This window comes from Squalius cephalus, assembly GCF_949319135.1.
Source record: "Squalius cephalus genome assembly, chromosome: 2".
In the NCBI taxonomy this organism is placed as follows: Eukaryota; Metazoa; Chordata; class Actinopteri; order Cypriniformes; family Leuciscidae; genus Squalius; species Squalius cephalus.
The window spans coordinates 22913432-22928640 of NC_137123.1; the positions used below are offsets into that span (position 1 = coordinate 22913432).

Sequence of the window (15209 nt, forward strand, 5' to 3'; positions counted from 1 at the left end):
TGTATAGATTAAAATGGGGAAAATGCAAAAGTTGTCTATTGTCAGACATTAGAAATTCTGCATTCTATACAATGTTTCAATTGAGTCTCACCGGTGTGTATGAAGGTGTGTTTCTTCATGTCGGATTTCTGGTGGAATCTCTTGCCACAGTACTGGCAGGGATATGGCCGTGTATCCGAGTGGATCAGGAGATGGGTGGACAGAGTAGATGAGCGTTTGAACACCTTCCCACATTCCTTACACTCAAATGTTCGTTCCTGAAATGCAAACTGAACAAATCATTACATGCACTGTGACAATATAACTAAAAGATATGACTGCTTAAGCAAACGATATATATATATGTGGGTTTTTTTTTTATAAAAAAACTGCTTAAGCTGTGAATAGAATTTTAGATATATATATATATAATGTTTGCTTTTTCATAAAAAGCAGTGAATAGAATTCTATATATATACACACAGTGGAATGTTCTCAAGGATCATGTGACAGACAAAGCTGAATTTACTCCAGTTTTCAGAGGAATAAATGCCATTTGAAAATATATTAAAATAGAAAACCGTTTTTTAAATTGTAATACTATTTTACAATATTACTGCTTTACTGTATTTAATCTTCACATAAATTCAGCCTTGGTGAGCATAAGAGACTTCTTAAAAAAAAAAAAAAACTTTAAAAATCGTAATTATTACAAACTTTTGACTGGTAGTGTATATATGTAATAACTAACTATAATATATAATTTGTTTTAAAAGTAACTTAATTCTGAAAAGTACTTGCTTATTGTGTACTCGCATGTACAGAAACAAAAAGGCATAGGCCTACTAAACTACATACTATATACTAACATAGATGTTTAGAAATAAAGTTCCAGAATCCACCTCAACTATACCTAAGGCTGCAGTTACAGTACTCAGCACCAGAGGGAGACATTTCACTTTTGAAAAGCTTTGCAAACTAATGTTTGTACCTTTACCCTGCATGTCATCCCTGGGTCCTTGCTGTCATGGAACACCAGTGAGCGTCCATGATGATGACTACCATGCGATCTGTACACGTGAGACTCCAGGCGAGCAAGAGACGAGTAAACCTAATGGAAAAGTTCAAAACAGACCTGTTAAAAGACGCCTCAGGAAGTGAAAAGCTTTTTCCACTGTCACTGGAAAGCCTTGAGAGGCCAAAATATAGCAGTACTACTCAAGGAAAATGTTTTGTCATGTATTATTTATGGACTGGAGGAGCTGATCAAGTGACCCCTGATCACACAGTGGATTTGAAACACAAATTGCTTCAGTGATTCATTTGTGTTACATAAGAACATAACATTGTCTTATGATTACTATCATTATTATTCACTTTTGACGCAAAATGTTCTACCTTGCCACATAAGCTGCAGTGTTTGGGAACCAGATCCCTCCGAGGACTAGTCAGAGAACAGTCTCTGCTGTTGAGCGCTTGCATGTCTGCTATGTCTCTAGAGTTGACAGGTAACCAGGGCACTGGAGAAGGAGGAGGGCCGTACCGGAAACCTGCTGGATCTGCAGAAACCAATGAAGAACCAGTATTAATCACACAAGACGATCTGATTATGTCAACACACATTTATTGCTGTATTGGCTTCACTACAAAAGCAAAGGTATGTGTTTAAAAAAAAAAAAAAAAAAAAAAGGGTCCCCCCCTCACTCCCTCAATAAATCTGGTTGATCAATACCTGTTTTCCAGCCATTATCGGGACTCTTGAGTGTGCTATTTTGCTGCATGATTGGAGAATATGGTTGTATCTCTTGGCCTGGTTCCTCTGGCAGTGTAGTGACTTTTACCGGGACAGACCAGCCCACCAGGCCTAGATAGGGCACGTCAGCTATGGGAAGAGAAGAACGAAAGCCTCCCTTCTTGCTCTTCTTCACCAGAAACGAACGAGGCATGATGAACAGAGAGAGCTAGAACCAGTGACAGGGAAGACTTGTCGTGCAGTGCTAAAAATGGAGAGAGGAAAATATATAGGGACATGATGCATTTTAATTACATGTTAAATCTCACCATAACATTGATTTAAATGAGGATTGAATATTGATTTAACAAATGTCCTTTTTTTCACACTATAGAGGAAAGCACAGATTCCGTTGAGTGTAAAATAATGTTTCCTATCGCTTTGCATGATTAGCTCTGATTCAGCATATTTTGCAAGTAACAGCCTTCATGAGGGCAAAAATGCATTTCCCAAATAAAAGGATAAAGCGTTTATTTTTTTATTTTTAAATAACTAATGAAATACGAACCCAGGATACTAAACGGAAATCTGCTGTCATCTTGCAAGTCAGACTCTCAACTGCTAACCAGAACTACATGACAGCGTTTTTCTGTTGAAACACTAGACTTCTCATTATTTACAATAATTTTAAGAAATGTTACGTTGAGCTTTAGCCAAGGGGAACGCTATTCAAATATGAAAACAGGAATTTCTGTAGCATCGACTCATTTTATGATGTCAAACAGGCCTATGTTAAAATAATAATTTAATTTTAAATATTGTGGTAATTTTCTAATCATTTTTTATATGGTTATTGAGTTGATATTATATATATATATATATATATATAAAAAACCTGAAAATAACTCCTTAATTGCTGTATCTGGTGTACCAAAAATATATATATTTAACAGCATAATAAGTAAAATTTAATATATGAATTGAATGTGAGCATGTTACCTCATCGTATTGCCTTAGAGTTTATTAAATGCTCATACTGTAAGTTGAATTTAAACAATGATGATAATTGTTATGATAAATCACTTTGGTCTTGGTTATGTTTATCCTTTGACATCATGAGGTTGGTAATATATAAACACACACACACACAAAAATTCACTGATTCTTGAGTACTGGGACAAAAGCAGCCTCCAAAACCTAAACCAAATATTTAATAATTGTATAAAGTTTGAAAAATAAAAAGCAAATCTGACCATTACTTCAATGAATGAATGAATAAAGACTGCAGTGGTTTAAAAGTTATTTTTTATCTATTGAATCACCACAGACAGAAAATCTTTAGCTGACATCTTACTGTTGATTAAACATATCACACATACATTAAAGCCACGGTAGAAGCCATTTTGTGTTTCTGCTATTGCAAGGTACTAATGAAAGAAAAAAATCTGTGATTACTTCAAATTATTAATTTTAAACATCAACAGACCTTTTGTAACCTTGTTTAACAATAATCTTCAGGATGAAGATACTGATATTACATAGCCTATACATTTTAAAAATGTTTACATAAATATCTGCAAAACCCTAATATATTAACCCCTTCCTTCCAGGGAACCGTAGTAGGCTATATCGTTTCAAATATAAATATTTATTTTTTAAGATTAGGCTAATATATGATTTAATTATTTAAAGTATTAATGTGGACAAATATTAAATTATCAAAATGTAATGACACGATTTTGTAGGCTAACATAACATAAAACATGATAAAACCTGAACCTAATTTCAAATCAAAAATGTTGCCGTTTTCAAAAATATCCGCCAGTTTACTGCCATACGAACTTATCTTAAACTTAAACTTATCTTAAATAAATTGTCAGGACTTACCAGTAGATGCGCTCAGAGCCAGCCAATAGTTTTTTCGAGGTGTTTCTATGATAAAATGCCCATTAAATGCAGTAGGCTATATCTTTTATCTAACTGTATTTATTTCAAAGAGATTAGGCCGAACTACGGCGTCGTATGTGTCTCTGTCACCAGCAGTAATAAATCACTGAGGACAGGTGCGCGTTCCTTAAAGCGCAGCAAAACTGAAACTTCGCGAGGTAACGCGCGTTCACAGCACCGGCCGACCACAGACGCGTCAGTTTCCGCCGCGCGCTCTGCCTCGAGCTCTACAAACTCGAATGATACTGACTTCTGCAGTGCGAAGGAAAACTACCAGCCAAATAAATCAGGGTGGTCTCATCGAAAAGAAAACACGTTCTGTTGCATACATCTGAAAAGCACTTATTTTGTTCAGCGGTGCATGGATGTGACTAATAAAAAATCACTCTTGAGTTGCAAAAATTCTTGCAATAGTCATTCATTGCAAATCTAAACCATAAATAGGCCCAACGTGAAGGTGTGATTATGACACATCATTCAAACTCCAATTTGCTTTTGCCCCTGCTAAGGCAGCAAACAGATTCAGACCCCCATGCAGATGGATGAAGAAGAGAGGAAGAGAGGGAAAAGTGATGAGACTGTAGAAACACTTGACGAACCGTGGAGAATGTGGTTGTGTGAGGTGCAACAAGACTTTGCTTTTTCAGCCCATGCCTTGAAACCATATAGATAACTGACATTAAAGTCCTCATGCATTTAGGCCAACCAATGTGACATTTCACTATGGGGCGGAGAATAGGAAGAAACTCTTTTGGTTAGTTTGGTTAGACTAGGTTTATTAGTTAAGCCAGATGAGTTTTAAAAATGTTTCCCACGTAAATAAATTGTTCACTCTAAAGAATGAGTAAATAATGAAATGGTTTTAACATCGTAAATGCAAAATAATACCTACACAATACCAAAATGTGCACTTTGCGAATGTAAATGTTTTTTTTTATTTTGAAATACATTTTATTTATCATCAAATACAGAACACTGGATCATCATTTGATAACATTGCCATTTATATAATCTTTAGTACTGTCATTCTTAATAACACATCAGTAAAATTGTAGGAGAGAGAGGATGTAAATTGATGGGTGTAACAGGGAGACAATTGGACATTTACAGACTGGTGAAAGGAGGTAAGGCAGCTATTGGAGCACTATAGAGGAGATGATGTCAGATCAGCCTCTGCTTTATGACTTCATGCCCTCGCTGGCCATTTATTTAATATGGCTAGACCTGAAAGCATAATGTGATGACGTTCTGACCTCTGCTTTTGGGGTTGCTGTTTTAATGCACACTGTGTTTGATCATACTACAGTTGATGCATAGTATTCACATTTTCTGTATGCTTGTAACACTGATGATATTACATGCGCTATATACAAAAATAAATCAAATAAATCAAAATAAATAAGGCGGGGTACACCACACTTTCTTCTCATCTTAAAAAGAGGAGGACAAAAAGAAACAGGTATCATTGGAATGATTTAGTATACTACCATTTAAAACATATCCTGATATAGGAGGCATTAAACAATACACGAACAGTGTTCTTTTGACCAGCGGTTTGCATGCATAAAAGGGTGCATTTATGCAGTGTTGTTGTAGTTAGGAAACAAATCGGAGTTTCATTATGAACATTGTTGACATGACAACCTTAAAAACAAGCAAAAAACAAAAACGGTGAGAGATAAAACTCACGAAAGATGCTGTAAATAAAAGTATTCAGCTTTAACTGGAACAGTGATACAGTGTTTCTGAGATATGTGAAGGACCTTATGCAGGAAAAACTGACTCATAATACCACATCATCATCATCAACATTTTTCATTCATCCTTTTTTCTGCTGATCACAAAATAATTTAGTCAATGAGCTCAATGCGAGACAGAAATGTGTTCGACCATCCTGTAAAAATGACTTTAAAACAAAATCGACTCGATTAACAACAACAGTGGTTACCAAACTCATTCTCTCAAGTTAATTTCAAAACGGACATTTCTGATTTCCTATTAGCAAATATTCTTCAGAAGCTAAAACGCACACCACAAAACCGTTGTGTGTTGTAATCAAGTTGTGAGGACAGTTTCCTTCGACTGTTTGAAATCCAACAGTCCCAAACCAGAACAAATGTTGGTAAAATGACTGTGAGAATAAGTTCTTCATCTACTGGGACCCTCTGAGGTTTCGCTTTGAAGACCAGCGAATGAAAGGTGCACGGCAACTTCCTTTGCTTGCTGCTTTTCTTGTAAAGAACACCGGTTTATAAACGTTACACAGTTCTGAAACCAGTTTTGTGGATGATTTTAAATGTTACAAAGGTCATTGCGGAACAGGAAGGATGTGCTAAATCAGAGTAAAAACCTAGTAGGAGTTGATGCTGGAGGTGTTAAGTTTAGTTTGAATTTGTACTGCAAAATGAAACAAAATCAAAGTCTGTATGCATAAAATATTATGACCGAACTAATTTGCACTGTCTATTTTCTTTTTTCTTTCAGCTATAACATGTCCATGAGATATTTTGAAAAGTAAAAGGGTCATAACAGGTTTGATGAAAGGAAAAATAGCCACTCCACACAATCAATTCCATTCATAGACAATTCCGGAGAAAACAAAAGACAAGTGTCAGTCAATACAACACTGTGAGAAGTTAAAACAGCAACCCCAGATTATCTTGAGAGCTGACCACTCAAAAGTAGATATGCTTTATGAACACACTTAAACGGCTTCCCATTCAGATTCAGCGCATACTGTAAATGCCTTTTTTGATGTCTTGTAATGCATCAACGTCAGAGACATTGAGAGCAGCTTCTCGCTGTTTTTTTGTCAATAAAGGGTGCAAATGAGGGACGGAAGTGTTTTGCTCTCAGAAAGTCACGTAAACACCTAAAATGTCTGATTAATGCAACGATCAATGAGCTTTAGCGGAATGAGGCAGTAGTGGGGAACGGCAATGACACTGATGCACCAAGTGTGGTCAGACAAACACGACATCGTAGACAGTGTCGAGACAGATGGAAGTCTTGGACAGGTTACGAAATAGTGGGTGACCAAACTTGCTTAAAAGGAAGAAAATTGTTATCAATATACGCATATATACAAAGTCTCACATTATTTCGTATCAACTGTCATTTAGTTTAGTAGTTACGTTTGTCTGTAAACCTTCTGTAGTTCAATCAAATGCAAGCAAGCAGTAGCTCTACAAGTCAAAAAGACTTACTTCAATAACACAACCATGAGCAAGTCATCACAAACAATTCAGGAAGTTGCTTTAGATTCAGCGCAAACTCAAAATCTCATGTTAACCGTTAAAAGTCAGGATCAGTAACTGACTATAACTGGTGGTTAAACGCAGATTTGTGAAATGCAAATCAAGTCTAGGCAACTCAATGCCGATGAGCATCAAGTCAATAAGTTCACAGTATATCTTGGACATATAGATCTACTCTACATGGGAGAGGGGTTATCCTTGTGAACATATTTAAAAATAATAATAAAATAACTAGAAATGTCATAGCAGCAGTTGTTTTTCATTTCTTTACCTTTTTTTAAACTAATCTCTTTACTGGAGACCCTGTAGTTTCAGCCTCAAGCTGTTTTTCAGGATTGGCACAGAAGAATAGTATGAATTAAATATTAAATATTTTGGCCTCTGTATGCATGAAGTACATGTACATTATTAAAAAAAACAAACAAGAAATAAACATAAATAACATAAAAAATAAACATTTGGCAATGTTGACACACAATAGTTTTCTTTTGGAATGGAAATTTTTTCCATCCAAAATTTTGATCACCTTTCTCTGTTTTTGTATAAAACACGCACAAATACATGGATGAGCTACGGTAATATTCATCTATGTATGTAACTATTAACATCCCTATTATATTATATAATACGACTTTGTTCATTCTTATTCTCCTTCAGCCTTTACCTCTCATTAAAGTGATTGTAGTGTCTGTTGCGTTTGAGAAAAACGTAAGAGGTGAACATCCTCTTCAGAAGAACAATACAGAAAAATGAAGAACGTCCAGCACCATTTCTGCTGCAAGCCTCTAAAGAAACAGTAGACAAAGAGAGAGATGGTCCCTACATTAGGCACCAACTGAGCGTGACTATGATTTCCAAAGCCAAAGATTTGATAGGATGTTGCTAATCCAAACTCCTCCTCAATTTTTCTCTCCTCTGCCACCTCATTTCAAGCCAGATGGCTGTTGTATTGGGAAATTTGGTATGCTCAAAGGGAGCGTCTTGTTAAATTAGGGTGCTTTCACACTAGCACTTTTCGTGCGCACCCGGGTTCGATCGACGTATGAGTTTGGATGATGTGAACGTTGTTTTCTGAACTCGGGAACGCATCCACGAAACGTACCCAAGTCCGCCTAACACAGGGAGGTCTGGGGTACGGTTGCGTCCCAAATGATGCACTATACACAATGCTAGGGTTGGGAATCAAAAATCCTTACTTAAGGTACTTACTTAATCCTAACTTAATACTTAAGTAATACTTGTTATAAAATTGAGTGATTTTAAACCATTCAAGCGCAAGAAGATTCGTGCACTTTTTTATGTGCTGCGCACACATTCAAAAAGTGTGCACAGAAAGCTGCCTCTCATACTGACTAGTAAAAAAAAAGTCAAAATATTAGCATGTTTTGCATTAAGACTTAAAAGAAATGTGAATGATATCCAAGTTTGGAATCGAAATTAGGATTCGATACAGAATCGTAATCGTTAAAATTCAAAAGATACCCAACCCTACACTATGCACGTACACACTATGTGCTTATGCACAATGAACTCAACAGTGTATGAATTTTATAAGGTTACTTTGTCATTCAACATCGGTCTGAAAGCCCCTCCCCCTCCACTACTTAATTAAAGCTGTGAAAGATGAGTGGATGAAGTGTCCAACATTCCACACTTCATTTTTTGAGTTAATTAAGTGCATCATCCGAGTATTTAAAGTGTACTTTTTCTTTTAGGAATTTTCAGTGTGAACACACTACTCACACTTTTAATACTACAAAACGGCAAAGAATAGTGCACAAGTATGCAAATAGGGATGCACCTTTTGTGTTTGTGTGTGTTCTCACTCAATTTCCTGACAAGTGTGACTGACGCACTGCAAGCAGAGAGAATGTATATCTCAATTCTGCTTGCCTTCAGCAGAAATGGACTCCCGCGCTCTTTAGAACATTTGCAATACATACGCGGCACATAGACGCAAGTGCCATTATGTGCTGACGCTTGGAAAACAAAACCAGGTTCAAAAACCATAATATAAAATTAAGTTGAGCAACGCTATGTGTTTTACCGCCTTCTCCTGCGTCGTGACGAGGGGGGAGCGATCGAACTCGGGTTCGGACCAGGTAATCGTGACAGCACCCTTAGAGGTAGTTTCAAAGCCACACTGTTGTCTTTGATAGGAGAAAATGGCGAAAATGACCGAACTTTCTGGCACTCTGAGAGGAGAATATATATGTTGGTAGATGGTAAACAGAACTCAAATTCAGTCCTATGAATACAATACGTTTAAGAATTACATGTAGCGCAACAGACACACTAACAAAAAGACAGTAAAAGAGAGAGTAAGGCAAAGAGAAAGAATAAGAGAGAGAGACAGAGGCTGTGTCCGAAACCGAAGGCAGCTGCCATGTGGTTGTATGAACGTACCGCCTTAGGAAACTAGTTTCAGGCCAGCTTCCAAGACACCAAACGTCACGTCTAATGATCTAGAACAAATTCAAGTGAAGTTTAGACATAAACCAAAGAAATACTTTTGTGAATACAATGCAATTTCTGTATAAAATGTAATCTCAAGTTTTCAAAAACATGAAAAAGAATCTTGCATTTCTTATCTCTTTATCAGATGTCATTTTAGCACGAACCGCCAAACTGAATGCACAGGTTTGTGATAACATTATAATTATCCAACAGATGGAAGGCAAACGCTGGATCGGGATATGCCTTGGTGCCATCATACTGTCGTATACTGCCAGTAAAGGCGGCGTTTTTTCCGATTTCGGACACAGCTAGAGTGAGGGAAACATATACTATGAGAGTGTTGCGCTATGCATCAGTTTCCTGCCCTACCTCTGACAGCTTTTGGGTGAATGTACATAATCTCTCTCTCACGCTATATATGTGTGCATTTTGTGCAGTCTAATCATGTCTTTTTCTAAAGTTTTCAATTCTCCTTGTCCCACATTTTCAAGGAATCTCAGTTCTCGAGTCCTTCGGCACACACCATGCCCGGGTAAAGCTGCTGCTGGTTAGGCAGAGGGTCTTGGCAGGGGTTTTGAATGGGGTTCCTTTCCTCTCCATCGCTGTCCGTGCTGCCTTGACTGTCCAGACGAGGTGACGAGTGATGCGGATACAGGGCGGTCACAGGCAGGTGGCTCTGAAGAAGGTCCTCGTCTGAACTGAGGTAATCGCCTTCTGCAGACGCTGGGCTTTCCAAACATAGGTCCTGATAAGCACCACCACTGGTATTCTGGAACTTGGAGCACTGTCCACGCAGCTGCCTGATCTAAAATGTTCAAGAGAAGGGCAAGTTGACAAGTTCTGTATTCCAGCAAATATTCTTACAAATGCACAGCCCTGCAGAAAAGACCTGTTTTCAAGGTAGTTTATGCTGTATTGGTGCCCGTCTAGCCAGGGTTATTAGAGTTGAGTAAAACGAAAAAACTAAAACCACACTGTAAAAAATGATATTATCAATAATTTATGACAACATATGTTTTTACATTGCGTTAACTCAACAAAATAAGTTAAGCACTTTTCCACACTGTAATTTTTTTTATTTGTTATCACAACATTTTTTCTTTTGTCAGATCAACTTGGATAATTTATGTGGTTCAGATAACATAATATTTTGAGTTTCTGTTGATTAAACCAATCTCCTTCATTGTATTAACTCAATTTTCTAATTTCAATTAACTTAAAATTTTAAGGCAACCAGGTTACTTGCTTTTTTAAGTTAAACCAATGATAATTTTTAACAGTGCATATGAAAATTCTGTCATTAATTACTCACCCTGTTGTTCCAAACCCTTAAGAACTTTGTTTATCTTTGGAACACAAATGAAGATATTTTTGATGAAATCCGAGAGGTTTCTGAACCACCCATATGCAGCAACATCATTGCAACTTTCAAGGCCCAGAAAGGTAGTAAAGACATCTTTAAAATAGTCCATGTGACTACAGTGGTTCATATGTAAAGTTATAAAGCGTTGAGAATACTTTTTGTGCGCAAAACCCCCGAAATAATGACTTAATAATAAAAATAATCAACAATCTCTTCTCTTCTACGTCATTCTCCTACGCTGTTGATGTAGTGTAAACAGTGCGGCGCTTCCGGGTTCTACGTCAGAACGGCGCCTTACTATTGGCCGACGCTGGTCATGTGAGCACCATGACACATGCGTGTGATGCTGACGCAGGAGCTGGCCAATAGTGAGGCGCCGTTTTGACGTAGAACCAGGAAGCGCTGCACTGTTTACACTACATCAACAGCGTAGGAGAATGACGTGGAAGAGAAGAGATTGTTGAATAAAGTCATTATTTTTCTTTGTTTTTTGCACACAAAAAGTATTCTCGTCACTTCATAACATTAAGGTTGAACCACTGTAGTCACATGGACTATTTTAACAATGCCTTTATAACCTTTTTGGGCCTTAAAAGTTGAAATGACGTTGCTGCACATGGGTGGTTCAGAAACCTCTCGGATTTCATTAAAAATATCTTCATATTTGTTCTGAAGATGAACGAAGAATGACACGAGGGTGAGTAATTAATGACAGAATTGAACCCTTTAACTGAAATTAAATAAAATATAAAAAAACACATTTTATTTCACATTTCTCATTTTCATCTAGTTAAACTTGATGTCCTAAAATATCTAAAACTAAAACAAACATTCATAAAACTATAGACATACATATACATATATATATATATGTAAGTGCATAGCAAAATTACTAAACTGATGAAGATGGAAAATATAAAACCAAAAACTCGTTCAAAATATTAATAAAAACTGTAATAGTATCGGAATGAAGCAGTGCCAGCATATGGAAAACGTAGTGAGGGTGGTTGACCAAGGAAGTATAGCTGATTTAGCTAATTAAAAGGCCTGGTAAGCATCCAAAAAAACAACATACATTATGAAAGTTATGCGATTTATTCATAACCATAAAAAAGAACAACATTAGCTAAAATAGACACTATAAAATAAATCACTGACTCACTTTTGACCTGTTAAAAAAACGGCTAAATCTGAAAATGTTCATAACATGAGTTTGTGGTTTATTTTCTGAGAATCAAACAGAAATTTCTTTAAATATCTGTAAAATAAAAACATTGACATTAAAAGGCACACCACATTTACCGCAATTTCTTTTTCAACGTGTTGGTATGTTTCCATAGCAACAAGTAGTGGTCTTCAATGTGTGCTGATGGAGAATTTAAGTTCTGCTTATCAGAGAGGTGTTAGAGCAAAGTACTACGTGATTAAGATCAGTTTGTCACTGAGACTTCTCTGTAAAACACCCTGTGGTTTGGTTTTAATTGATGGTTCCGATTTATTCGAAGATGTTGTTACTGTGTAATTACACAAATAAGTACTGCGTAATATTAATTAACTACATGTACTTACTAGGGTTAAGGTTAGGGTTAGTTACTTGTAATTATGCATAATTTACTGTTATTACTATAGCAAGTACATGTAACCTGTAACTCGCCTTAAAATAAAGTGTTACCAAATTGATTAAGAGGCTTTTTACTGAAATGTTACACAATTCACAAATGATAGTTTATGTGGTTAAATGGAATTTAGTGGTTTTATCTATTTACCTTATTTTTTTTTACCTATTAGTATATCTAAATGTATTTTTTAAATTATTTATTTATTTTAATTTGGCTCCATATCAATCTTCAAGACCTTTTGCATGTTTGTTTTGATATGTAACGTTTGTTGTACCATTTGTATGCTTAAATCTACATGTGCCCTTGGTGAATATGCGACTATGGATGTGTGTGAATCACGTAGTGAGTGGATTTTCTTGCGTGACAGAAATGGACCACAATTTTTCGCTCTCATTTCAGATCTTCCCTTCTGAGTCAGTGAGCATAAGTGAGTGTGATTGCGTGTGTATGTGTGTGTCTGTCCTAACATTCGTGAGAGACTTAAACAGGTATTCTGCTAAAATCTCAGATCTGAAACGTCATGGGTTTCCCAATAAGTTCTTTAGCAATTTGTGAGTGTGGGAGTGGGAGGGGCTGTGGTTAACCAATGGAAAAGCTTCCTGAGACAATCATCTACACAAGCCCCACCTCTCACTTCCTCTGTCTGGTTGATCTCGTTTCAGCCAAAACCACAGAGCAAAAGTCAGTGCACAGCACTTCCGAATTAGGACATCACCGAGATTTTTTTTTTAATCTCGAAAGGCTAAAAAAAATAAATACATAAAGAAATTATATATATATATATTGACACCAGACAGCCTTGACACCAGACAAATTTAATAGAAATAGATGGTTGTGAACTGCAGGCTAGTGACTGGTTTATGTTCAATGACATGGAAATAAAACAATGCATTGATATATATTGCTACCTAAAGCCACCTTTTGCGATGTCTATTCAATGGATTTGTCAGCCACCATAAATGAAATGAATGAATGAATGTTTTTGAATGATTTAAATTTTCTGTCTAAATAGTGATGTGCGATTAATTGCAAATAATTTGATTTGAATTCTTTGGCATTTCATGTCAAATTTGAATCAGCACTAATAAATACACAATATATAACAGAAACGTTTTTTTATGGTAAAGGTAAAGGCTAAATTAGCTAGTTAGTACAAATTCATTTGACAGTATCGAAACCCCCAATTATAATATTTACCAGTTATTTTATACTGTTAAAGTACAAAAAAAAGTTGCTCTGAAATTCACAATCATCTTGTGTTATATAAGACTGTGGGGTTTCTTCAAGCTGATTTGTTTTGATCAAAAATGATTCTAAATCTTTGGCACTACAGAACATATGGTGACCTGATTTCATGGCTGAATATGAGCACATGTAAAACGCTGATGTAAATCCGTCCTTTGAAAGCGCCCACAATGCATCTCAACTCAGTGATTACAGTAACCATGAAACTGGAGCATAATCACTTCAAATTTGTATGTAAACACTGACACAAGCAAAGCTATCGAGCGAGAGGAAACGTGAGTGGCGATGACGAAATCAAAAAACGAAAAGATGGATGAAAACGAGAGATGAAAGACTCTAATACGTGAACAGAGAGGTGAAAGGGAGGGAAATACATTCAAGAGAAACAGAATGTCAACACACTCTCACACCCCCCTGTCACGAAAGGTTTTTCTACAAATGAGCAAGATCATCACATGAAGTGCGTGAGACCGGGTTGTGACAGGGTGCGTGGGTAAAGCACCACAGTATCAAACCATCAAAGCCGCCTGTGTGTGTGAGGGCATATGGGGGAATGGGGAAAAAGATTTTCGAGTGGTTTTTATTGTGGTTAGGGAGGCTCCCAAATGCCAAGAAAAGCACTACAATACCACTCTAAAATGAGGTAGAAATGTAACCACTCATAGAGTGTACTAAGAACAATGGTGGCAAAGTGCAGACTATAAACCATATAAAAAAGCCATACTAATAGGAATAAATGAAAATTTGAGAAACCAGGTTTGTGTAGTAGGGATCATGGTACAGTAAGTGCTTTTTTAGCTACAATAATGTGGGTTGTAAATTTTTTTTTCTGATCACAGATTACGATGCAAGTGCAAAGACCGTTACAGATAGCAGCTGAACTTGCATACTAGTGCATGTATGGGCGTGTTTGTTCGTGAAAATCTCACCTCGTTCTTAAGTTCAGCGATCTGCTGCCTCAGTTGAGTTATATACTGTTTGGAGTCTGAGTGATTCAGCTGGCCTTGGATCAGTCCTTCCTCTTTCTGTAGGCAATACATACACACACATTTACACTTGATTATACTCTGTATATACAATATATACACAGAAAACAGACCATATGTAACACACACACACACACACACACACACACACACACACACACACACACACACACTTAGTGGTCAACCGATATTTATCAATATTGAGAGAGCTTTATCTATAGAGCAATAGCCAATGTAATCCTGATATTTGCATTAAACTATTTAATGAGATGTACACAACATTAGCCCCGTCTACATGTAGCATTGTATTCCGATTATAACCAGGTGCAAGTCCAATCAGAATGAAAATGCTCCATGTCAACACCTCAATCGGAATAAAAATGCTCAAACCGATTGAAATTTCATTCGGATTGAAGGGGGTGGAATAAACCTTTTCATGAACCGATCAAACGAAAGATTACACCATGTAAACGAGCTGATCCGATTACTTTGAGCGTACGTCTTTCTGCGCATGCCTGGTTTTGCGCCAGATAATTCTGTCAGCTAACATAATGCCTTCTGTTTGTGATCCGTTGTGGATTCTGATCACCGAATAAGGTAGGAATATTTATACCCGATGCAAAA

At 36.6% G+C, this 15209-nt stretch overlaps 1 protein-coding gene across 2 annotated transcripts in view; it reads right to left on the minus strand.

Annotated features, from left to right (window-relative positions):
* evi5l (ecotropic viral integration site 5 like) overlaps positions 1-15209 on the minus strand; it is a 48189-nt gene that overhangs the window by 622 nt on the left and 32358 nt on the right. The window contains exons 19-23 of one of the 2 annotated variants that reach the window (XM_079864689.1): positions 14529-14624; positions 9970-10177; positions 1378-1538; positions 971-1090; positions 92-257 (exon numbers count right to left, since the gene is read on the minus strand). In XM_079864689.1, coding sequence (XP_079720815.1) covers positions 92-257; positions 971-1090; positions 1378-1538; positions 9970-10177; positions 14529-14624 — 751 coding nt within the window. Of the gene's footprint in view, positions 1-91; positions 258-970; positions 1091-1377; positions 1539-4571; positions 10178-14528; positions 14625-15209 lie in introns of those variants that run through there. The other variant, XM_079864688.1, reaches the window with a different exon arrangement.